Here is a 25342-nt window from a genome sequence, read left to right as displayed (position 1 = left end):
AAGCATGTCAGCTTGCCCTGTCCTTGCCCTTCCGAGACAGCCCTCTGATGTGGGTGTTATCTTGGCAAATGGCATACCAGAAATGGCATTCGTCTGGCTGTCTCCTTTTTCCTACCTCCCTGCCCCACCCCACCCCCAGCCACTTTTGCAGGCATTCTTGGATAAAAGCGGAAGTCACTGTCCAAGGTTCCAGAGGAAAAGATTCAGAATCCAGCTTCTTTTTTACTGAAGCCTTCTTTCCTCTCTCAGAGATAGTATGTGGAAAGACAGCAAGTTTGCAGAGGATTTTTGGATTAAGATCTGGAACAGACCTTAGGTATTATCTCATCCAATTTCCAAATGTTACAGATGAGGAAACTGAGATACAGAGAGGTTAAGTGGCTTGTCTTGCATTGTTACCATGAACATTTGATTTACAGCCCAGCTGTTGATTGTTTATTAGCACAAGGGGCAGGGAGAGCACAAATAATCAAAATCCACATACGATCCCCTTTTCACACTGTACTACACCCCAGCCAGACTGGGCTCACTGGACTTCCTATGTCTCAAACACACCTTTGCTGTTACTCCTCATTTTTGGCTGTGTCTGAAAGACGCCCACTTCACCCTCAGTCCTACCCATCCTTCCAGAACAACCTCAAACACCATCCCCTACCCCAATACCTCAATACCTCCATAGAAGTCTTTAAGCAAAAGCTGTATGAGCACTTACTAGTCAGGAATGTTGTAGAGATAATAGATAGGTTCAGAGATCATTGGGGCCAACTCCTCATTTTATAGTTGAGGAAAACTCAGACACATGGCAGGTAAGTGATTTGTCCATGCCATACAGGCAGGATTTGAACCCAGTCCTCAGACCCATTTTACAGAATAGGTATATATTAGACTAGATGGTGTCTTCTCAAGAGTCCTGTGAATTCTGAGATTCTTTGGTTCTAAGAACTACCCTTTGAAGTGAACAGGGGAAGTGTTACTATCTCCACTTCACAGATGAGAAAATTGAGGTCCAGAGAAGTAAGTCCAAGCTTGAATCGAGCGGCAGAACCGAGACTTTCATCCATACCTGATGTCTCTAAATCTAGTGCTCTTTCCACCATACCTTCATTGCCTCCCATGGGTATGTGGCGTCCCCTACAGGACTAAGGAAGAAATTACACAATAAGCACTTGATGAATGTTAAGTGAATGTTGTGGCCTACGGGGGAATGGAGGGAAATGGACAAAGCCTCTTTTTTGAGAATTCAGGGGCTGCATATATTCCTTCCTCACCCCCAATCTCTTGGTGAAATGGGAAAGCAGCTACAGAATAGAGCAGGGGACCAGGAGCCAGGGATGGGCCAACTATAGAAGGCTTGAGACATTCAACTTCTTTCCCCATCCTTCAGCTATCTACAGTGAGTACTGCCATTGGAACCTGGGTTACTCTACTAGCCTATTAAAGAAGGGCTTCATTCCTTAGCCTGGTCCCTTCATTCTGCCCCTACTTATCCTTCCAGTGAAACCTACCTTGAGCTTGATGTATTTGAGAGGGCCTGCCTGAAGGAGAGGTTGAATAAAGTTACATAAGTAGCTAACTAGCTAGCATTTATATAGTGTTTAAGAGTTTGCAAAGCACTTAACTCTGGGAGGTAGATGTTATTTTTATCCCCATTGTACAGGTAAAAAAACTGAAGCAGATCGAGGAGAAGTGAATCACTCAGGGTCACACATTTAGTAAGTGTCTGCAATTGAATTTGACCCAGGTGTCCACTTCACCACCTAGCTGCTTCTAGGTAATAAGTAGGGTGGGTGCCAGACTGGAGAGGGCCCTGAAAATATCCATATGACCTTAGACAAACCTCTTCACCTCTCTGGCCTCAGTTTCCTCTTCTGTAAAATTAGGGTGTTGGACCCCATGAACTCTGAGGGCCCTTTCAGTTCTAATGCCATAAGCTATGAAGGAGTCTCTTAGGACTTGGTCCCATAGGCACACACGATTGGTTCTTGAGCAAGAGAGTAACATAAGATTTGGTCCTGAAAGGGACCTTAGGGAGTATCCATCCTCCCCCCTTTATTTCACAGATGAGGAAACTGAGATCCAGTGGTGAAATGACTTATGGGGTCACCCTACTGGCAAGGAGAGCTCAGATTTGAGCCATTAGATAGTGAGCTCCTTGTAGGCAGGGACTGTCTTTTGCCTCTTTTTGTGTCTCTAGCACTTAGCAGGGCAGCTAGGTGGCACCATAATGTGTACAGTGCTGGGTCTGGAGTCTTTCTGAGTTGAAATCTGGCCTCAGACACTTACTAGCTGTGCAATCCTGGGCAAATCACTTCACCCTGTTTGCCTCAGTTTCCTCATCTGTAAAATGAGCTGGAGAGAGAAATGGCCAACCACTCCAGTATCTTTGCCAAGAAAACCCCAAATGGGGTCACAGAGAGTCAGACAAGACTGAAAAATGAATGAAAAGCATATAGCACAGTGCCTGGCACATGGTAGGCACTTGATAAATGTTGATCGATTGGTTGATTAAGACCAAGGCTTCAGGCTTTCTCCATTACACTACATCATCGAATGATAAAAGTTATATTTTAGGAAGATAATATTGGCCATGGGGCACATAGTGAGTTGAAGAAGAGAAGGTCTTAAAGTGAGGAGACCACTCCCTCAGAAGGGGAGACCTAGATTTAACAATCTAGGAAGATGGGAGGAAGACCTGATCTAAAGCATTGCAGGTAAGGAATTAATGGTGTTTAGCAACTGTACCACTCTAGGGAGGAAAGAGTCCAGGTCACCTGTGGTTTTAAACCTGGGTGACTGGAAGAAGAATGACCCTTTGGCACAGAGGTTCTTAACCTGCCATCTGTGTATTTGTTTTAATATTTGGATGCTACGTGTCCCCCACATGTAACATGTCCTCATAATCCACTGAATTTTATTTTATGCATTTAAAAATATGATTCTGAGAAAGGATTCACAGGCTATTCACAGGCTTCACCAGACACTGCTAAAGGAATCCATGAGACAAACAAACAAAATGTTAAAACTCCTCAACCCAAACAGGAATGTGGGAAAGGGGACCTGGTTTTGGAGGTGAGATGAAGAGTTTAGTTTTCTATCTGAGGCATTGAGGGATATCTAAGTTGAAATACAGTTGAAAATGTAGGGCTAGAGGAGGGGGGACAGAGAGGGAAGTCAAGGAAGGGGAAGAAAAGTTGAGAGACAGAGAGATGGAGAGAGACAGAGGGGGAGAGAAGGAGAAGAGAGGAGTAGAGGGGAGAGGAGGGAAAGGAAAGGAGAGTAGGATAGAGGAAAGTGAGGGAGAGAAGAGGAGAGCAAAAAAAGAGGGAGGAAGAGGGGTAGAGGGAAAGGAAGAGGGGGAGATAGAGATTGTGGTCTTCCCTGCAAAGGTGATAACTGAGATCATGGGAATCAATCATATCTCTAAGGTGGGGAGGGGATGTTATAGAGAGAAAAGAGCAGAGGGCTGAGGACTGAACCTGAGAGACAAATTGTATCAATTATGCAATTTTGCTGAAAGAAGAGACTCTTTCCATATCATACTTAGCAGAAACAGAGAAGTAGCAGGAGAGATGGGCTATGGGCACTATTTCTTTTTTGAAAGTCCCAGTCAGCATCAGTTAGAAGAGAGGGAGGACTCAGGCAAACCCACTTGAGGTCTTACTTCAGAGCCACACCACTTAATGTTAAGCAATCTCCAGCTGGATTGGTCTGAGCTGACCCAAAGCTATGCCGTTGCTGAGGGCTTGTTGCTAACATGGCTTTTTGTTGGTCCATTAACTAGATCATCTTTCCAGGAAAATTAAGGCTGCAAAGGGTCAAGATAGATCATTTACCAGCTCCTCTTTTGAGCAATGCTGGCAATAGGACAAGCAGCTAGGGGAGTCGAGATTCAAGCTGCAATTGCATGGTGACCCATTTAAAAACCAGCCCTGTAGAAGATTTGATTGCCGCTCTGCCACTCCACTCTTCCCAAGGACCTCCCCGCCCCCAACCCATTGAGTGCTTTCTCTCTTAATTATTTCCTGTTTGTCTTGTATAGACTTGTTTGCATGTTGTTGCATTTTATAGAAGAGGAAACCAAGTCCCCCAAAATGAAGTGACCAAAGCAGTGTTTAAACCCTTATCCTTTCAAACCCGGTGCTCTTTCCACCATACCATGCTGTTATCTGGGAAGTTTTAGGACTGGGGAGTCAGAGCCTCTACAGAGGCCAGCCTCCTTGCTGTCTAAGGAGTGGGGAGAGGATAGTGGGGGACCCATTTAGGATAGCTGACATTTCTGTAGAGTTTTAAAATTTGTAAAGCACTTTACAAAGAGAGGATGGGCTGGAGTGGAGAGAGACTAACCAGCAAGTTATTCCAATTGTCCAGGAGTGAGGTAAGGAAGGCCTGCACCAAGGTGGTGGCAAGAATCAGAGGAGAGAAAAAGATATACCCTATAGATGTTATGAAGGTAAAATTGACAGGACTTGACAGCAGATTGGATATGGGGGTGGGGAGTGAGGAGTCCAGGATGATGCCTAGTTTCAAGTCTGGATGAGGGGATGGTGGTGCCCTCCACAGTAACAGGGAAATCTGAAAGAGGAGTGGGCTTTTGGGGGATGGAGAGGGGGATGGGATAGTGAGTTCTGTTTTATCACCCCTTCATCCTCTGACATATGGAGGAAGGCTCTCTGGAGACGTCAGATCCAAGGGAATGATTCTGACAGCGGCATTTCAGGAACAGTGGCAGACTGGTAGGGCTAGGGAACCTTTGGGGATGTAACATCACACCACACAGCTGGTTTGCTCCCTAGCCCAACCCACCCTCTCTTCCCTGAAGCAGTTTCCAATAAATTTCGACTGGTTGTGATGTTTCTGTTGATTCCAGGGCATTCAGAAGCCCCCACCCAGCCACCCCATGACATGGGCTCCGCAAGATTCTCCCGACACCAGGATGTTAGCATCCTCACATTACCACCCATTCAGATGCTTTGTATTTATCTGTATACAGGTTGTTTCCCTCAGTGGAAGGTGAGCCCCTTGAGGAATGGATCTTTCACTTTTGTCTTTGTAACCCCAGGACCTAACATCTAACAGGCATTTAATATACACTTGTTGAATTGAACTGAAGTTCCTTGTCCCATCTTTTACCTATCCAGGATATAATCTCCCATAAAATACAGGCAGGTAGAGGGAAGTAGGTGGGTTGGATTTTTTTTTTTTTAATGCTCCAAGAATAATAGCTCCAAAATAAAAATACATCAGGTTGATTTTATTTACTCATAAATTTTCCATGCTCAAAAGTAAGAAACCAGCTTATACAAAACAACCAAATAAATAAATAAATAAATAAAAATAAATAGGAGTCATTTTGAGGGGGTGGAAAAGCCTCAGCAAGAATTAGATGTTAGCAAGTAGGCAGCTGGGACTTCTTAATTCCTTCTTGACACTGTTGGGGGAGAAAAAGAGAGAAATAAGGTTATTCAAGGGAGGCTCAGAGCTGAAGTAGAATCTAGGGTTCTTGTTTTTTTTCTCTCTGGGTTTTGTTTTGTTTTATCATCTCATGGGATCATAGATTCTCAGAGTAGGAAGAGACCTCAGTGACCAGCTAATTCAAACAGAGCAAGAATCCTCTCCCCACAAAGGGACATCAAGTTTCTACTTAAAGGTAAAGGAAAACTCACTATTTCCAAAGGAAGCCCGTTTGGATTTTGAACAACTCTGATAATTAGCAATTTTTTTTTCTTCTGGCATCAAGGTGAAATCTGCCTCTCCTGCCCCTTCTTTACTCCTTTTCCTGTCATAGCCTCCAAACTACATGGCCTCCTGCTACTCATTCTAGTCTTTTAATCTCTCTGAGCCTGGGTTTCCTTAACTGCAAAATGGGAATAACATTCCAACAAATTATTTCATCTTCTGCCTTTGCAACTGTGAGAAACTTGAGGGCATGACTAGGAAGCAGAAGATGAGTGAAACTTTTTACCCCGCAGGGGCTGCCAGTACAGAATAGTTCAACCATTTAGCATTTGGGACACTTGGAGCTTGGATGGCTGAATCATGGAAATAATAGAATTTTGCAGCCTCTTTAACCCTAAGGGCTGTTAGTAGAGGTGAACAATGCCTCTGTCAAGTGAAGGCAGTGATTGGCCTAAAATACAAACGAATAAAGGAGAAGACTAAAAAGGGATCAGAGGATGTTTCATTGGCCAGATTGTGGAATCATGGGTCCAAAGATGTAAGGGGCCTCAGAGGCCATTGAGTCTAACCCTCTCATTTTACAGATGAAGAAACAGATGAGGCACGAAAAAGTTAAGTGATCTGCTAAAAAAAAAAAAAAAGTCACAAATGGAGAGGGGCTGGAATTTGAACTCAGGCCCCAGACTCCATATCCAGGGATCTTTCCCCTGGTCCATGAAAAAGGCAATGATAAAAGAAAATGGTCATGTGATAAGGCAGTGTTGCTGTGCCAACAGCAACTCCCATGCTACATACAGGGAGCTTTTCTAAATTTGGACAGGAAAGACTTAGGACTAGAATGTGGGTCTCTGGGGTCAGAGAGGGGCCTCTTTCAAATGACCCTGAGCATGTATTCCTCTTAACCCTGTGCCCTCCCAGTGAGGGGAACTCCATAGTCAGTTGATCATGAAGAAAGGAAAAAAAATTAAAAGCCAAATAAATAAAAAAGTGGCTACAGGAATATATCCCTGGGATTCCTCCTCCCCATGTAGCTTCTCTGGCATCTTTGCTGTCAGCCTCTGCTGTTCCCCAGGGAATAGGGCAGTCCCCTGAGCTCACTCTTTCTCTTTTGTTCCAGCCTTAAGGGAGGGGACATGCTAAGTGTCTCAGAATGGCGTTCTTGTGACCTTGGTTCCTCTACAGGACTCCTCCACCCCCAATTCTGTTCCCTGGTCACTAAGTCTGGAAATGAGACAGAGTTTAAGTGTTACACTGACTACTTGAGAAGAAGGCCTTGTATGACTGGGGGGGGGGGGCAGCGGGGTGATGTTAAGCCAGAAGAGAGACAAGGCAGGAGAAAAGGTGTCAGTTTACCATTGCACCCCAGGCTGCTGAGAGAGCCAATTCTGTCCAGCCTCCTGCCAAAGCAGCCTGATTCCCGCATCAGTTTGGGGCTTTGCAAACCACGCAGGGCCTGGAAGGAGAGGACCCTATCGCTCCGGCTGCCCTCTGGCACCGGTCGGTGTTCAGGCTTTTTGTTCTCCCAGACTTCCCCCGGGGTCTCTTCTTGCTCCGCCGTCTCCAGCTCCTCCAGAGCTGAGATCTGGTCTCTTAGTCGGTACAGCAGTTCCTAGAAGGTTAGTGGGAGTAAAGGAAACAGCATAGCAAGAATTGTGAACTCCCTTGCAAATCAGTTCTTCCCGTCCCCTCCCCAAGCTCCCGCCGGCGCCCAGTGCACTCAATAAGACCTTAAAAATCTAGGGTAATTCGCACTGCTCAGGGGCCCTTCTACTGCCTTTGGGCGGCTTGTAGGCTTCGTCAGTCTCTATTGATTCTTTCGGAAACCCCTTAGTAGGGAGGGAGAAGTGGGGAGCTGCGCGCACATCGAGAGGTTCGCCCTCATGCTCCCAATCTCAGCCCTACCCATCACTTCCCAGGGTTTCTGAAGAACTCTCGGAGGGAGGGGGTGGGAATGGGAGGCAGACTCATATTTCCCTTTTGCCAGCTGACCCATAGAACATCTGCTGTGCTCACCTGGACCCCGGTTAGCTCCCGGGCCTGGCGAGGTCCGTCTAGGGGATGGGAAAAGCTGCCCTGGAGCTGCAGAAGGAGCAGTAGCAGAAAGATGCTGGGCAGCGCTTTCTGGAGTCCATGTTTTGGAAGAAGTGGGCTGGAGGGCGAAGGAGAAACCTCGGGCTGCTGCTGCTGCTGCTGTCGCCGACGCTGCTGCTCCTCCTTTCCTCTCTCTGCCCTTCTGGCTTTCTCTGGCTATTCGCTGGGTCAGTCGCTATTTATCCCCAGTGGCTGGAAGCAGAGCCCTGCCTTGCCTTGCCCCTGCCCTTCCTGGTCCCAGGGTTATCTCGGACTTATCAGCCACATTCCGACCTCACTGAGCTCAAGGCCCGAGAATGCGCCTCCACCGTCTCACGCAGTCTATGCACTGCCCGCCCCCCGCCCCTTCCACGCCTCCCGCCTTTTCTTCCTAACTCGGGTCTCAGCTGAATGTAGGGGGTGGGAGTGAAAGACCGGTGAGAGAGGGATAGCCTTGTATAGAAACAGGCTAGGACGGATGGGGTGGATAGAACTAGGGAGAGAAGTGGAAAGAGGAGACAGACTCCCAGGATTTGGAAATTTGGGAGGAAAAAAAAAGAAGCATTCTTTTCTGTCCTCTTCCGCATAAATTTCTCAAGGGCAAGGAAGCCCGAGGGACACCCCATCCCAACACAGACAGGCACAACAGACAGTGAAGCCTCCTCTCTTGGATGGAGAAGGAGAAGAGAATTCAGGTATGGGACTAGGAGCGGGTGCTTAGTCCTCCCGCTCAGCACACCTCTAGCCTCCCACTAACTCCAAAACGCCTGTTTCCTCTTTCAAGGATCCTACAAAACTTAACTGAGAGGAACTTCACTGGAGACGGGGTGAGGGAAAGTATTTGGAAGGAGACGCCCTCCGGGGAAGAAGGTAAAAGTGCCAAAAGAGAAACTGACCAAGAGCAGACCAAATTCTTCACATCGTCTGCTCTTCCAACCACCTCCCGCACACCTTCACTCCCCCTGCCCTATGAAGTCTGCTTCCCGCTTCAAGGAAATGGATGGAGTGGCCACTCTGGTCAGGAACTAGTTACACCCCCTCCCCCCCCCGTCCACACACACACACACACGCACGCACACACCCGTACCGATTTTTCTCTCAAATCTCTCTGGTCCGGCCTGCCCGTTATCTTGTCATATCCAGCGCTATGGCCCTCTGGAATTGGGCCTTCTGCCGCTGTCCACGGTGCTGGCGACCTATTTCTCAGTGATCCTACGTATATTCACCGCAAATACACATAACCCTCCTGAACTGTGTCGTATTGCGGAACCTAGTTAAGCAGCAAATAAATCCCAGTAGTGGATGGCCACAGAAGACAGGAAGGTGGTCTCATGCCAGATCACTTCCCCTCCTCATCGCCACAGGTACAGATGTGAGTTTTTCAGAATTTGCATTCTGATTCTACAACATCACTCCCATAGGTAATCTTTGGACTGTTGCACCATCCCTTAAGGGATATAATTTATTACTCTGGAATTTTGAAAAGCAAAAATGAGGGACAAAATCACTCCTATACCTTCTATGTATGGTGGAGTGCAAAGAGCACTGGATTTGGAATCATTGTTGACGCTTTCCTTTTCCTAATCCCCTCTCCCAGTCCTCCTTAATCTAAGCGTCTTCCCTTTGAATTTATCTCCAGTTTACCCTGTATATATCTAGTTTGTACATAATTGTTTGCAATTGTCTTCCCTATTAGATTGTGAACTCCTTGAGAGCAAAGTCTGCGTTTTGCCTTTCTCTGCTAAGTGCTCAGCACAATGCCTGGCATGTAGCAGGTGCTTAAGAAATGCTTGTTGACTTATCAGTTGCGAGATTCCTTTTTTAAAAAGCATTTTTTCTGTATCCACCTCCTTCTCTCTCCAACTGAACAAAAAAGGAAAAAAAAACTTTCATCACAAATAGGCATAAACAAGAAGTTTCCCTCATAAGTTGCCATGTTCCATCAATTCTACCTCCGAAATATCTCTCATATCTGTGTTACCTTTCCACTGAAACCCTAGTTCAGACCCTTTTCTCCTCTTTTGTAATCTCAAAGATCTAGAATTGGAAATTTTACTTCCTTGGGGGTATACCAATGATTTATTTTTAAAAATATTTTATGGATAACTTTTGTTCTCCTACACTTACCATTGATTTCATAACTGTTAAATCCAATGCTCTTTTCTCAGTCCTCATTCTAATTGACATCTTCACAGCTTTTGACACTGTCAACAATGTCCTTCTCCTAGATACTCATGTTCCCTTGGTTTCTGTGACACTGTTCTGATTTGGTTCTTCTGACCACTCCATCTGTCTGCTTTGCTGGATTATCATCCATCTCCTACCAGTTAAGCAAGAATGTCCTCCAATGGGGCAGCTAGGTGGCCCCGTGGATAAAGCTCCAGCCTTGGAGTCAGGAGGACCTGAGTTCAAATCTGGCCTCAGACACTTGACACTTACTAGCTGTGTGACCCTGGACAAGTCACTTAACCCTGATTGCCTCCCCCCCCAAAAAAAAAAGAATGTCCTCCAAGTATCTGTAGTGGCTTCCCATTGCATCTAGGATAAAGTATTAACTCTTTATACTGGCATGTAAAGCTTTCCAAAATCTGGTTCCCATCTAAATTTAAAGATTTATTTCATATCATTTACCTTCATGTATTTTACTTACAGTCAATATTGGCCTATTAACTGTTCCTTGAACTCAATATGCCATCCCCCATTTCCCTGCCTTTGCACAACCTGTCTCCCATGTCTAGGATGTCTTCACCCCTCACCTCCATATCTTGGAATCCTTGGCTCCTATCAAACTGAGCCCAGGTGCTGTTGTTCACCCTTCCTTTTGAAGAGGACAAATGACATCACAGAGCTCTGTCTTGACTTGCCGCTCACTCTCTCTTCCAGAGTCATCACAGCCCAATGGAAAGATGAAAGTCTGGATGATTGGCAATGGCCTGGGATGCAGTGGATGACCTTGTCATCTTCGTGTCTGACCAAACTCTAAGCACGCCACAGCACATGCTTCAGCTGCCTTCATGGTCATCGGAACAAACTGTTCTCATCCATCCATTCCACTGGGGGGGAAGTCTTCACATGCTTCAGGTAGACAACCCCCTAACTCACAGGTGGGTTTGAGGCCTGTTGGTTACCTTCAACCTGGTTTAGCCTAACTGCCAGAATGGTTTATGGGGTGTGGCTGCTGAGCGTGCTACAGCTTCTTGGAGCCACAGGTGAAAGGTGAATGAAAGATGGACATCAAAGGTGGATGAGTTCAAGTTCAGCTCCTTTACAAAGTCTTTTCTGACCACCCCCTTTGAATTATTACTATTTTCTCTTCTAAAATTACTTTGTGGGGAAAAGACCTATAAGTACTAAATTATTTATAGCAGCTCCTTTTGTGGTGGCAAAGAACTGGAAATTGAGGGGATGCCCATCCATTGGGGAATGGCTGAACAAGTTATGGTATATGATTGTGATGGAATACTATTGTGCTATAAAAAGTGATGAGCCGGATGGTTTCAGCAAAACCTGGGAAGACTTATATGAACTAACACAAAGGGAAGTGAATAGAACCAGGAGAACATCAGACACAGTAACAGCAATATTGTAAGGATGGTCAACTGTGAAAGATTTAACTACTCTGATCCAATGATACAATGATTCAAGACAATTCTGAAGGACTCGTGATGAAAAATGCTATCCATCTCCAAAGAGAGGACTGATGAAATCTGAGTGTAGATTGAAGCATATTTTTCACTGTATTTTTCTTGCAACATGGCTAATATGGAAATATATTTTCATATGTGTAATTGATATTACATTACTTGTCTTCTCAATGGGTGGGGAAGGGGTAGGAGAGAGGGTGAGAATTTGGAATTAAAAAAAATTAAAATGATATTAAAAATAAATTTTTTAAAATTTAAATTACTTTGTATTTACTCATTGGCATAAATTATATACCTTTTGCATTCCCTAGTAGAATATAAGCAGGAACTTTCCACCCCATCTCCCCCATTTGTATCTCCAGGTCCCAGCACTAAATCTTCTGAATCACATAGTCCAACAATATTTCCCTTTCACTTGGGTGATTGATGGATTTTATTGTGTTTTCAATCCTCTTGGTAAAAATTTCTTAGTATTTCATGAATCTTCCCCTGGCCCACTCAATTCTAAACAGAGGCAGGAGGCTGTTTCCAGAGTAGGTCAGAGATCAGGAGAGGCTTAAGATGCAGGATGCGTGACTCCATGTGTAACCATTTGGCCACACTTCTCACCTTGCTGATAGGAAACTGATGGGTGGTTCCACCACCCCCACCCCTTTGGAGGGCTAGACTTGGAGGCAGGAAGGCCTGGATTCAAATTCCACCTCTGACATTTACTATATGACCAGGGGCAAGTCACAACTTCTCTGAGCCTCAGATCCCAATCTGTAAAATGGGCTTATTAGCTATAGTGCTGCTCTCACAGGGTCACTATGAGGCTCCAATGAGGCAATGTATATTAAGCATTTTGCAAGTTTATGGTAGTGATTATTATTATTAAGATGTAAACTGGAAAAATATGTAAGCTGTTCTTGTTTATATCAGAGCCCTCTTTCTTTTCTTTCTTTTCATTTTATCCTTATGTTGTCAGATAACAAGCAATTGATTTCATCATCCGTGCCTTACTTCTGCTCCTTCGCCATTAGAGATGCTTGGAGGGGATGAATTGCTTTCAATGTCAGAGCCAGCCAGGGAAGGCATCCTCTGTGAGCCAATGGGCTGAGCTCATTCTTCTGTGCTCTGGTGATTCTGAATGTGGGGCTGGTCTTTCCTGGTGCCAAAGAGGGGCCTCAGTTTCCTTATCTGTGAAATGGACAGATAGCATCTTCATCCCAGAGTTGTTGAAGAGGTCAAATGACATAATATATATAAAGTGTCTTGCAACCATAAAGCCATGAACATGAGCTATTGTTATACGATACTTATCTCACAAAATTGTTGCAAAGGAAGCATTTTATAAACTTTACAGTGCCGTGAAATGTGAACTCCTTCTGGTATTAGAATTCTTATAGTGACTAGATATTCCCTGAGAGCCTGCTGTAGTGTATTGCACTGCCTGGGGGTGGGTATAGGGATTGGGGGCATGCTGGGCACAGCTGCTTTGAAGGTTCAATGAAAACAGAAGAAACATAAGGCACAGTAAGTACCCTGCTCTCAAGGCATTTCATAGCTTTTAACACATATCGCTGCTCCAGCTTCCTTCTCCTATTCTGTTCCTGGTTTTGAATCCTGCCACTGTGTGATCACCAGCAAGCAGATGTATTTATCTCAACCTCAGTTTCCTCACCTATAAATGCAGACAATAGTACAAGTAGTGTTTACCTCATGAAGTTGCTGCGAATTTCAAATAAGAGAACTAAATAACGTGGTTTACCAACTTTAAAGCGATATATATGTGTTTATTATTATTTAATGCTCTGGACAAAAGAGAGGTGGTGGAAGAAAGGAGAGGGGGGAATGGAGGGAGGGAGGAAGGAAGAAGGGAAGAAGGGAGGGAAAATGGAGGAAGGGAGGGAAGGAGAAATAGAAGTAATAGGGAAGGGAGGGATGGAAGGAAGGAAGGAAGAAAGAAAAGAGGAAGGGAAGGAAGAAGGAAGGAGGAAAGGAAAGAGGAAGGGAAGAAGGAAGAAAGGGAGGGAAAAAGAGAAGGAGGGAAGAAGAGAGGAAGCCTGTTAGCCTTTGCTATATCAGTCAGCAAAAGCAGCCTAAAATTAATTAGAGGGACAGAAAGGGCCATTTCATTTGTTCATTCATTCATTCACTCACTCAGTCATTTATTCAATATATTATCTTAACTACTGCCTCCCCTCAGAATCTTTAAATTAAAAAAAAATTAATTTATGGAATAAAACAAGCATTTACATAACATAGTACAATAAAAAGATGATTGTACATGAAACTGCAAATCTACTATGCACAACTTGCTACATCTTTCAAATACACATTATCTTGTAAATTATTTTATTTTTTTCTCCCCCCCACCCTAGAGATGGCTACCATTAGACACAAATAGGTATGTATATGTAAAATCATTCTATACATACTTCTATTTATCAGTTCTTTCTCTGCATGCAGATAGCATCTTCCTTTAGAGTTAATTTGGGTATTTGTAATAGACAAAATAACTTATTCACTCAAAGTTGTTCTTAAAACAATATTGCTGTCACTATGTGCAGCCTTATTTTGGTTCTGTCCATTTCACTCTTCATTATTTCATGCAAGTCTTTCCATGTTTTTCTGAAATCAACCAGCTCATCCTTTCTTACAGCACAGTAGTATTCCATCACAATCATATTTCACATTATATTTTAACCATTCTCCAAATGGTGGGCATCCTGCAATTTCCAGTTCTTTGCCACCACAAAGAGAGCTGTTATAAGCATATGGGTTCTTTTCCTTTTTTCCTAATCATCTTTGGAAATAGACCAAGTAGTGGTATTGCTTGGTGAAAGGGTATAGGTAGTTTAATTATTCTTTGGGCATAATTCTAGATTGCTCTCCAAAATGGTTGGATCATTTTACAATTCCACAAACAATGAATTAGTGCCCCAATTTTTCTGCATCCCCTACAACATTTGTCACTTTTCCCGCCTATCATTTTAACCAATCTGTTAGGTGTAAAATATCTCAAGGTTGTTTTACTCTGCATCTCTCTAATCAATAATGATTTAAAGCATTTTTGTATGACTATAAATTGTTTTGATTACTTTACTGGAAAACTACGTGTTCATATCCTTTGACCATTTATCAGTTGATGAAGAAAGTTCAGGACCTTGGACCCAAGAGTCCTGAAAATAGCAGTCCCTCCACCCAACACCCTCACCAGATCACCAACCCTGCTTCCAAGGTCCCACAGCCACAACTGAGGTGAGCAATCACTGTGGGGAAGAGGCCCACTTTCCTCACCACGACCAACACCAACTGCCACTGAGGGTCATGTAAGCCTCAGAGTAGTAGGGAGTGGTAGTGCCCCCCCACCCCAGACCTCCACTCCTTCCAGCCCAGCCCCAACAACTGTTTTCTCAGGAAACCACCTCTGTGGAGAGAGGACATGGCAATTGCTTCAGTGCCTCCTCAACAGCAAAAGCTCATGGGAAGGAAACTTCTTGCCACCACGTCCTTGGCACTGTCAAATGGTTGATTCTATCATTAGACATGACATTAAAGAAAATGCATTCCTTTCTGTTTTGGGGCTGCACCCCAAGGACCATAGGACCTATTCACCTACCTTGCAGCTGAAACCTCCAATATCTGTTGTCTTTCCCTGTTAGAATGTGAGCTCCTTGAAGTAAGAGGCTGTTCTGCTTTTCTTTTTGCATCCCTAGCACTCAGAACAGTGTTTTATGAATAGTAAGAGTCTGATAAGTGATTAATTGGCTGATTTTTCACTCATTCTTTTATGACCCTCCATCTCTTGATCATTGACAGTACCGTTCCCAAGCTTCCACTCTAGTTCTGTGAGGGCTTTTCTGAGACTTGCACACAGGTTACCATTATAAAATAAATGTTTGCCTCTCTCCTACTGTGTCAAGTCACAGACTCATCACTTCACTTACTCTCTGGTGGTCCACAAGGATGGGAGAAATGCACTGGGCAAGCAACCCACATAGAAGTACCAAGAGGCAGTGTCTAAATGTGAAATGAGAGGCAGTTAGGTGGCGCAGTGGATAGAGCACTGGCCCTGAAGTCAGGAGGATCTGAGTTCAAATCCAGCCTCAGACCAAAAACTTGACGCTTATTAGCTGTGTGACCCTGGGCAAGTCACTTAACCCCATTGCCTAGCAAATACATAAATAAATTTGAAATGAAAAAAGACAATCCCTGCCCTCAAGGAGCTTACAATGAAATGGAGGAAAGACAAAACAGGAAGCTGTTTCAGGAAGCTGAAAAATGATAGATAAGGAGGAGGAGAAATGTCTAATGGACACTGGAAGTCAGAGCTGATCAGCCCGCACACAAAGGAGAAATAGCTGCAAATTGGAAGCTTCCCTTCAATTTCTTCCTCTTTTGCTAACCTAAAGCAGAATCTGTTTCACCAGACCTTCCATTTAAGGACATAGCTCAGCTCAGGACAGCTCATTTCTCACCTGATTGTACTACTGTCCTGTGCCCCCACATGGGGTACCTTCTCCTCCCCTCACCTCATTTTTTAGCTTCCTCTTTTGTCTTTCTCCCCATTAGATTGTAAGCTCCTTGAGGACAGGGACTATCTTTTTTATATTTGTATCCACAGTGCTTAATACAGTGTTTGGTACATAGTAGATACTTAAATGTTTATTGACTATTGGTTATTTAGGCTGCGGGGTTCGTCACATGCATCTCTGAGATATTGTCAAGTCAAGCCAGTGGTATTTCTGTCTTCCCTCTCTGTAATTCTTCCTTGAGCCTTCCCAGTCAAATGTTGGCTCTTGAGAACAAGGACTGCTTCTGTTTCCATCTGTGTATTCCCATCAGCCAGCACATTATCTGGAATATAGTAGATACTCACTAAATGTTTATTGAATTTCAACTTCTTACTTTCTTTCTTTCCCCTGTTGCTTTTATTTATCATAGGACTATAGATACCTAGGGATGGAAGAGTCCTTTCCAAGAGATCATCAGATCTACTGCTTGCTTCAAAGGAAAACTATGTTCATGCTGTCCCAGAAAGAGAACCATCTCTCCCTTTCTTACAAGAGTCTCTGAGGGGCATAGTTCCTCTAAATACCAACCTCAACTAATTCCTCCACCTCTTCCCAAATACCCCCCCATACCCTCCTATTAGGAAAAATACTGGATTCGGAAGGAGGAGCCTGCATTCAAAGTCTCGTTCTGCAACCACTTCCTATGTAATCCTGGCCAAGTCCCTTCCCTTTCTGAGCCTGTTTCTATATCTGTCTAATGAGGGGATTGCACAAGATCAGAGGTTCTTAAGCTTTTTTATGCCATGGACTCCTTCAGCAGTCTAATGAAGACTATAGACCCTTTCTCAGCATAATGTATTAAATATATAAAATAAAATGCATAGGATTAAAAAAAAATACATTGAAATAAAGACATATTTTCCCCATCCAAACGAACAGATAGCTCCCCAAATCCATTTGCAGACCACTTGGGGGTCTGTGGACCCAGGTTAAGACCCCCTGGATTAGGTGATTGTTAAGGTACCTTCCAACTGTAAATCCTTAAGTTCTAAATCTCTTCTAATGGAAAACATCTGTGAGTCACAGGAGCTGAGAGGGGGCCCCAGAGATCTTGACCTTGCCTCTCATCAAATGCCTGAGGGCCTCTCTCATATGATTACATTGCTTAGGGGCTTCAGGGAACTCTAGTCAGCAGGCTCTAAGGATGAGCTCATGGCTTTCCATAGTTTTCCCTTATATAGCTTTCATTCCTATAACAAGTTTGGGCTAGGAGACAGAAGGAACAACTTGGCCAGGAGGCTCATTCCTTCCCCTTGAGCCCTGGTGCATTCAGTTCATGAACCATCTCAGCTAATTAGCTGTCCTTCCTTGGTCCTCATGTGTACTGGCGGCCAGCTTCCTCTCCTGCCAACCCATATGTGGGCCCTTTAAAAACCTCAGTGGCTTCCATGCCACCTCCTTCCACCCAGTGATGCCATTTCCCAGGTCAAGACTATGCAGTTCAGGCACCCACGTCTTCACTGCTTTCATTTGCATAGGGATTCAGCCCATTCACTGGCAGCCTCCCTCGCCTGGCTAATTACCCAGCTGCAGTCTCTGTCTGCCCATCTCTGTCACTGTTCCGCCTTCACATTCAACCTCAGCTGGAAGCCCAACTCCTAGCCTGCCTCTGGTCTCTCTGAAATCACTAACAAGCACTTATTAAGCAGGGCACTAATGTCGGGCATTGTGCTATGTCCTTTACAAACATTATCTCATTCCATCCTCACAACAACCCCGGGAGGAAGATGCTATTATGATCCCCATTTCGCAGATGAGGAAACTGAGGCAAACAGGGTTAAGTGACTTGCCTAAGGTCACACAGCTAGGAAGTCTCTGAGGCAAGATTTGAACTCTGGTCCTCCTGACTCTAGGCCCAGGACTTTATTCACTGCATCATCTAGCTGCATCTATGACTTAGATAAAGACATAGAAGTCAATTGTGCTCATCAAATCTGTAAATGACACAAAGCTGGGGGGGCTAGCTGACTTGGAATCACAGATGCAGGATCCAAGAAGACCTTAATAGTTGGGAATATTGGGCTGAATCTGACAAGATGAATCAATGCAGGTTCGAAAAAGCAAACTCCAAGTACAAAATGGGGAGGGGAAAGAATAGTTGGAAAGCAGTTTGAAAAAGATCTGGAGGTTTTAGTGGACCCTAAATTCCATAGGATTCAAAAGATGGAGCAGTCCAAAAGTCTAATGCAATCTTGGAGCTCCATGGAGTTCTAGCTAGCAGGAATGAGGAACTAAGACTCTTTCTCTCTCTCTCTCTCTCTCTCTCTCTCTCTCTCTCTCTCTCTCTCTCTCTCTCTCTCTCTCTCTCTCCCTCTCTCTCTCTCTCTCTCTCTCTCTCTCTCTCTCTCTCTCTCTCTCTCTCTCTCTCTCTCTCTCTCTGGTACTGTCTTTCTCTTTTCTGCACAGTTATAGCAAGAATAAGGAATACTATCCTCTTCAGACCACATCTACAGTAATCTGTTCAGTTCTGGGGGTTGACAATGGCATTGATAAGCTGGAGAGCATCCAGAAGAGAGCAACCAATATGGTCAATCAGTTAGTCAATAAACTTTAAGTGCCTACTATATGCCAGGCAATGTGATGAGTTCTGGAAAAAGTCCTTGAGTCCATGTCCTGTGCAGATTGGTTGAAAGAACTGGGGTTATTTAGACTGGAGAAAAGAAGACTGAGGAAGTAGAGGGGCAGGGTGAGGAACTTGACCACTCCGTCCAAGTATTTGAAGGGTTAGTGTGTGGAAGAAGGGAGACTAGTTTCGTTTTTCCGCAGGGGACAGAACCCACAGCCATGGGTGGACATTTCGAAGAGACAACTTTGGGTTTGATGTGGGGAGCTTTCCCGAGCTGTCCAAGAGTTCAGTGGGCTCCCTAAAGAGGTGCTGGCTCCCCCTTCTCAAGGGTCTTCACAAGCATAGGCTAGTGACCATTTGTTGGCTTTCATCACGAGGATTCCTTGTGAGCATGGGTTTGACTAGATGGCTGATAAGGTCCTTGCTATGCCTTAAAATCTGTTACTCTCTCCTTCCCAGAGCTGGGTGTTATTTCCCCAATGGCTTTCACCCTGAAGCCCCTTATTCTGAAAGTCAGTTCACTGAGAGAAGGGACCAGCTGAAAGGTATGTGTGAGTCACCAGTTACTCTCTTAGAAAACATGTCCTAGCCACCTTTGGGAAGATAGCTGTTGAGAGCAGATGACAGGCAGCAAAGGGATTTTAAAATAACTCTCTAGCACGGCCATGTGGATGTCCCGTATCTGTTTTTCCCTCCTGCCCATAACATTGCTCACCCCCAAAGAGGGGGAGCTCAGTCAACCACCAGGAATGACTGACACCCAAGCTTTCTATACCCTGTCCCCAGACCTGGGCCAGATCTAAACCAGGATAAAACAACCAGTTCTCCAACAGACAAGAACTGGTTTTGTCTAGGTTCTCTCCAGATGGTTCATTAATTGGCAGGCAATATGGTAGCTTGCAAAACAAGGAATATTTGTTAAAATGGATTTGGGAGAATGAAGGAATCGGGCAAAAGAGAGGACAGATGGAGGAGAAGCCAAAGAGGAAAGAAGGCACATAAGAATGGTAGTCACAGAGAAAGGCCAGGAAGAACTAGAGAGACTGAGAGAAACACTAGAAAGAACCTTTCTTTGTAAGGTTCGTAGTAATGAATGGCTTGGGAAGCACAGCATGAGTGAGAGATTTGTAAAGATGAATGACCATAACTAATAGTCCCAGTGATAAGTATTAATAGATCTGTCGGAAGAGAAGAGACAAGGTACAGAGGAGAGATTGTTATGGACCACGGGACAGGAGGGTAGGGCTGGGGGTGGGCACTTGGGTATCATGCTCTCATGGCCAGTCACTAAGAGGAGACTTCTGGCAGCACATCAAGGCTCCATTGGCTGGTGTCTCCATCGCCATTATCTTTCTGTGATGGCCACCATCACCTACTAGAGTTGAATGTGCAAGTCACACCCCCCAGAGGCCGGTTTTCTGTTGTTGCTGAGTCATTTTCAGTCTTGTCTGAGTCTTTGTGACCCCATTTGGAGTTTTCTTGGCAAAGACAGTGGAGCGGTTTGCCATTTCCTTCTCCAGCTCATTTTACAGAAGAGGAAACTGAGGCAAACAGGGTGACTTGCCCAGGATCACAATGTTAGTAGGTGTCTGAGGCTAGATTTGAACTCTGAAGACGAGTCTTCCTGATTCCAAGCCCAGAGCACTATCCATTGTACCACCTAGCTGCCCAACTAGACTATTTTGTTTCCCCCAAAGCACCAAAGTGGTTTAGAAGTGAGTTGTCTTACATAATGATCTGCCTAGAGTGGATGCTTAATAAAATGTTGAGTGATTGAACCTCCTCATTTGTAAAGTTTTAAACAGAGTGATAATGACAGGGGTGGGGCAGGTCTGCAACCAGAGAAGCTGGATCCTTATAAGAACTGGAGGTTGCTAGAAATCTGGAAGATTGTAAACTTCTTTAAGGCAGAAATTCTTCCTTTTCGTCTCTGTGTCCTCAGGGCCCAGCATGAAGCCCGGTAGTAATAGGCGCTTAGTGCTTTTCCAATTGAGTCAAATTGGCAGAAAGCCAGGAAGAAAGGGCTTTGCATTTTCGAAGTCCTTTTAGTTGGGAGATCTCCCGATAATGACATTCTCCTTTTTCCTCACTCTTCTTCTCTTCCCCCACCACCCCCTTATAACCTTCTCTTTTTCCCACTTCCCCAGACCATCAGCTTAGGGTGCTGAGCAGACTGCCAGTCTGATGGCCCCAGCTTTCTAAGGCAGGGCAGGCAACGAGGACCCAAAAGAACTGCCTCTCCTCCCCACCCCAACTCACCACACAGCTCCTAGCTGTCAGCAGGGGTAGCTCAGGGCAGGAGAGCTGCAAATCCTGACACTCTGAAGGGCCTGATAAGCCTCTCCGGGACTGCAGACTGGAGCCGGGGCTCATGTTCTGGATAAGATCAATAAGTCAAGCTGTCAGCTCCTCAGAGACACCTCCTGCTTTCCATTAGGCGCTGGCCTGCCCCGTGGCTCTCCCATTCTCTCCCTTTGCTTTCTGATGTCTGGCCCCTGCCATGCCCTGGCTCCCCTTGTGGATCAGGACCAGTTCCGGGGGGATGACCTTGGAGACATCATTCGAAGACCAGAGAGCAATGGGGTGGTAAGGAAGGACATTCTATTACTCTGTATTTAGATGCCCACAAAGCACCTTGTCTGGGTGGGGATAAAGGACACTAGTTAGTGCCTTAAATTTACCTCCTTTTACCCCCTCCTTCCTCTCCCAGGTGCTCACAGTATCTGTGTATGGCAGGTCCAGGGGGAGGGCACTGTTCATAGAAGACAGAATGCTGGGCATGGAGTCAGGTCATGTGCCTAAGGCTCGCTAGCTGTGTGAGTCAAGCACATCACTGAATGAGCCTCCAGGCTTATTCTGTCCCATCTTCTCCAGCAGACTGCCCCCTGTATCACCCCCACACTCACTTTTCTTCAAACTTTCCATGTCTACTGGCAGCTTCCCTGATGCCTACAAAACTTGCCCATGTATAAACCAATCTCAAAAAAATCTATTCCCACTAGCTGTCATTTCATATCTCACCCCACTGTTGTGGTTAAAATCTTAGAGAACGTTGTCTATAATTGCTGTCTTTCCTCTCACTCTTTTCTTAACTCTCTGCAATCTGGCTTTCTACCTCAACCACTCAACTGAAACTAGGCTCTCCAAATTTACCAGTGGCCTTTTCATCAACAAATAGAATGGCCCTTTCTCAATCTTTCCCCTCTCTGACGACCTCTTTGGAGTCCTTGACACCACTGATCACCCTCTTCTTCTTGAAATTCTTCTCCCTAGGTTTTCATGACACTCTTCTGGTATTCCTCTTCCCCACCTGACTGCTCTTTGTCTCTTGCTGGTGACAATGGGGAAGAATCTTCATAATAGGTCACACTTTTAACCATGGTTATTCATTCCCAAGTCTCTGTCTTGGGACCATCTCTCTTCTCCCTCTATACTTATTTCACTTGGAGATTTAATCAGTCCCTGTGGTTTTGACTATCTGATGATTCTCTGATGTATTTGGCTGGCTCAAACCTCTTTTCATAATCTTCAGTCTTGAGTCTGCAATTGCCTATTGGAAATTTCAAACTGGACATCTTAAATTCAACGTGTCCAAAATGAATTCATTTTCTTTCCCCTTAAACCCCTTCCTTGTTACTGTCGAGGGTCCTGCCATTCTTCTTGCCTCATTTCCCTCCCTGCTCCATTCGCCCTCCCCTCAGATGTCAAATTGATCTTTCTAAAGTGTAGCTTTGACCTTATTCCCCTCCTAGTCAACCAACTGACTCCCTATTGCCTCCAGGATCAAACATTAAATCTTCTGTTTGGTTTTTAAAGCCCTTCGTTACCTGCTTCTCCACCACGACTTCTTCCTTACACACACACACACACACCCCATGTACCCTGTAAGCCAGTGACACTGGCTTCCTTGTTGTTTCTGGAACTTGACACTCCACCCTCCAATTCCAGACATTTTCATTTGCTGTCCCAATTTCCTAGCACTTTCTCCCTCCTCAACTCTGCATCCTAACTCCCCTCTCTTCCTTCAAATACCAGTTAAAATTTCACCTTCTACAAAAAAGCCTTTTCCTAATCCCTTCCACTCTATCATTTCCAATTTTCCCCGTATTTAACTTTTTTCATCCCTAGCTGTTTTCATGTCATGTCCCGCATGAGACCGTGAGCTCCATGAGATCAGGGACTGTCTTTTTGCTTTTCTGTGAATCCCTGACACTTAGAACAGTATCAGCACTTAAATGCTTGTTCACTTTCTGAATAAGTGCCTCTGCTTTCCTCATCTGTAAAATGGGATCAATAATACCAGTAGTGGGTATGTAAATTGGCCGGTGGAGAGGCCCAAATGAAATGATCTGCAGTAAATGCTGTACAAACTTTAGAGCTTCAACAAAGGCCAGCTTTTACCACAGTGGAGAGATTACAGATTTAGAATCAAGAGAGACCCGGGCTCTAGTCCCTTCTCTCTAACACTTAGTAGGTATTTGACCATGACCATACCAACTAACCTCTCAAGGCGCTTTTCATTTTCAAAGTCCCTCTGCTCTGGGGATCTCCAAGCACTTTTGATACTCACTACCTTCCAAGTAACCCCAAGCAAGTTATTTTACCATCCAATGCTTCGGTTTCCTCACCTGTAACAGGAGGGGATTGGTCTGAGAATCTACAACTGTTGTTTTTCAATCCTGTCCAATTCTTCCTGACCCCATTTGGGGTTTTCTTGGCAAAGATCCTGGAGTGGTTTGCCATTTCCTTCTCCAGCTCATTTTACAGATGAGGAAACTGAGGCAAACAGGCTGAAGTGACTTGCTCAGGGTCACACAGCTAGTAAGTGTCTGAGGCTGGATTTGAACTCAGGACTTCTTGACTCCAGGTGTTCCATCCACCACGCCACCTGGCTACCCTGGGTTGACTACTACAATATCACAATGAGGGCATCAGAGAAATGGAGACCAAAGACTACGAGACATCAGATGGGGAAATTTTCCTGAAGGAGGTGTCATCCGAGTTGGCCTTAAAGGATTGGTGGGAATTCAACATACAAAAGGCATTCAATGTTTTAAAACCTGAAACAAGCCTGGCTGATCGAATTGTATTGGTGGATGTCTTTGGTGGCATAAGCAAGCGCTAACCACAGGTATATTTCATCTGCGTGGAAAAAAATCGTTTTTATCCCGTAGACCATAGGATCCAAAAAATGAATCGTTATCCCAGGAAAATTCACACAAAAGTTTCTCAAGGATTCTGTCAACTGAGATTTCAGCTGTGGGTCCCTCGGGAGCCAGAGTCTGCTAGCTGTCCCAGGGATGAGGAGGGCTCAGGGAATCCAGCGTGCCATTTGCTCATATCCTGGCTGTGTTTCTCAGTGCAGAAGGGAAGTCATGAGGGCAGAACATGCTCAGGGCCTGAAGTGGTGCTTAAACCCCAACCCCGGGATTCCTCCCTGGCTCGCCAGCTCACTCACAAGACAGGATGGTCCCAGGTAAGACACACTCCCCTTTGCAGAGAGGCCTGTCAAATCCCAGGATGGCAAGCCACATGGCTAAAACTATTTCATTCTGAAAAGAAGACAACCACTCTCTAGAAATGCCACCCCAAGCCCTGCTGCTTATCCCCTAGAAACAATCTGCAGGACAGCAGAAGGGGAAGGTGGGCCAAAGTGGCCAAGGGCAGGGCTTAGATGGGCACTTGGATGGACATGTGCAAGTGCACACATATGCTCACACACACACACACATACACACACACACACACACACACACACACACACACACACACGCTTCCTCATCCCATCAGCTTGGATGTGCTCTTCCCCCTTCCCAGAATGACCAGGTATTTGCTCGGTGTGCCTTGCAGTTACTTCCCATGTATAAATTGCTTCCTTCCAGGAAGAATGTAAATGCCCTGAGGTCAGGAATTATTTCATGTATGTCTTGGTGAGCCAAGCACCAATCTTGGGACACAAGAGAAGGCATCTCTTGAAGCTTCTTGAATGGGATTCGCCAGCATCCATTCCCGGGCTCTGGCTGTGGGAGCTCAACCAAGTCACCTCACATCTTAACACCTCAGTTTTCCCATCTACTAAATGAGGGAATTGGACTAGATGATCTCTAAGGGCCCCCCAACTCTGACATCCTATGTTCCAAGGGCCCCCCAGCTCTGACATCCTGTGTTCTAAGAGCCCTCCCAGCTCTGACATCTTGTGTTCTAGGGCCCCCCAGCTCTGACATCCTGTGTTCTAAGGGCCCTCCCAGCTCTGACATCCTGTGTTCTAAGGGCCCCCCAGCCCTGACATTCTGTGTTCTAAGGGCCCTCTCACTCTGTTCTAAGGGCCCTTCCAGCTTTTCTACTCTATCATATTAGGGCCCTTCCATGTTTGACATTAAGATTTCTGTGTTCAGTGAAATCCTGTTTCAAGAGCTCAGAGCCAGCAAAAGATTCCTTATTATCTGGCAATATCCCCACCGAGGGACTGGGGTTGAAAGCCATTCTGGCTCCCACTGCCGGCGACTCGGTGGTGTGGCGCCCCAACCCTCCGGTTCCAGAGCTCAGCTGGCTCTCCCTGAGCTCTTCCTACCTCTCACCCACACAATAATAGCTGGGAGGCCCAAGCCCAGGGAGAAGGGGGCAGAAAGAGAAGAGCTAGAAAGGCCAGTCCTGAAAAGGAAAGAAGCGGCCAGAGAGGTCAGTTATCACTCCAGCACATGACGGGCATTTTTCTCACAGGGCCCCCCACATCGATTTCCCCATTCGCCTCCTCACCCTTGGGCGGGGCTCAGCTATCAGGGAAGGTTCCAACAAATGCCAGACTTTTTTTGGAGAGGGGCTGCTGT

General features: G+C 45.3%; 1 protein-coding gene and 1 long non-coding RNA gene across 2 annotated transcripts; one reads left to right on the top strand and one right to left on the bottom strand.

Annotated features, from left to right (window-relative positions):
* Positions 1-5230: 5230 nt before the first annotated feature.
* On the bottom strand, positions 5231-10508 carry NPPB (natriuretic peptide B). The gene is made up of 5 exons (XM_020979583.2): positions 10503-10508; positions 8046-8153; positions 7690-7923; positions 7030-7285; positions 5231-5428 (listed from the first exon to the last, which is right to left on the bottom strand). The coding sequence occupies exons 1-5, from the start codon at positions 10506-10508 to the stop codon at positions 5412-5414; spliced, it is 621 nt and encodes a 206-aa protein (XP_020835242.2). The 3' UTR covers positions 5231-5411.
* A 10272-nt stretch (positions 10509-20780) lies between these two features.
* LOC110197952 (uncharacterized) lies at positions 20781-23599 on the top strand. The gene is made up of 2 exons (XR_002321611.2): positions 20781-21101; positions 23383-23599. It is a non-coding gene; the product is annotated as an uncharacterized LOC110197952 (long non-coding RNA).
* Positions 23600-25342: the final 1743 nt, after the last annotated feature.

The sequence above is a fragment of the Phascolarctos cinereus genome, unplaced genomic scaffold (assembly GCF_003287225.1).
Source record: "Phascolarctos cinereus isolate Bilbo 61053 unplaced genomic scaffold, phaCin_HiC Scaffold_726;HRSCAF=1367, whole genome shotgun sequence".
NCBI lineage: Eukaryota > Metazoa > Chordata > Mammalia > Diprotodontia > Phascolarctidae > Phascolarctos > Phascolarctos cinereus.
The sequence above is the reverse complement of the archived record's forward strand: the minus strand, read 5'-3'. Positions and strand labels throughout refer to the sequence as shown.

What these genes read in the sequence shown, in the direction of transcription:
- NPPB (XM_020979583.2), bottom strand. An exon ending in ATTCTCGGGCCTTGAGCTCA is followed by an intron (nt 7,924 to 8,045) that starts GTGAGGTCGGAA and finishes CCCAGCGAATAG; the next exon opens with CCAGAGAAAGCCAGAAGGGC. An exon ending in GGGAGCTAACCGGGGTCCAG is followed by an intron (nt 7,286 to 7,689) that starts GTGAGCACAGCA and finishes CTAACCTTCTAG; the next exon opens with GAACTGCTGTACCGACTAAG.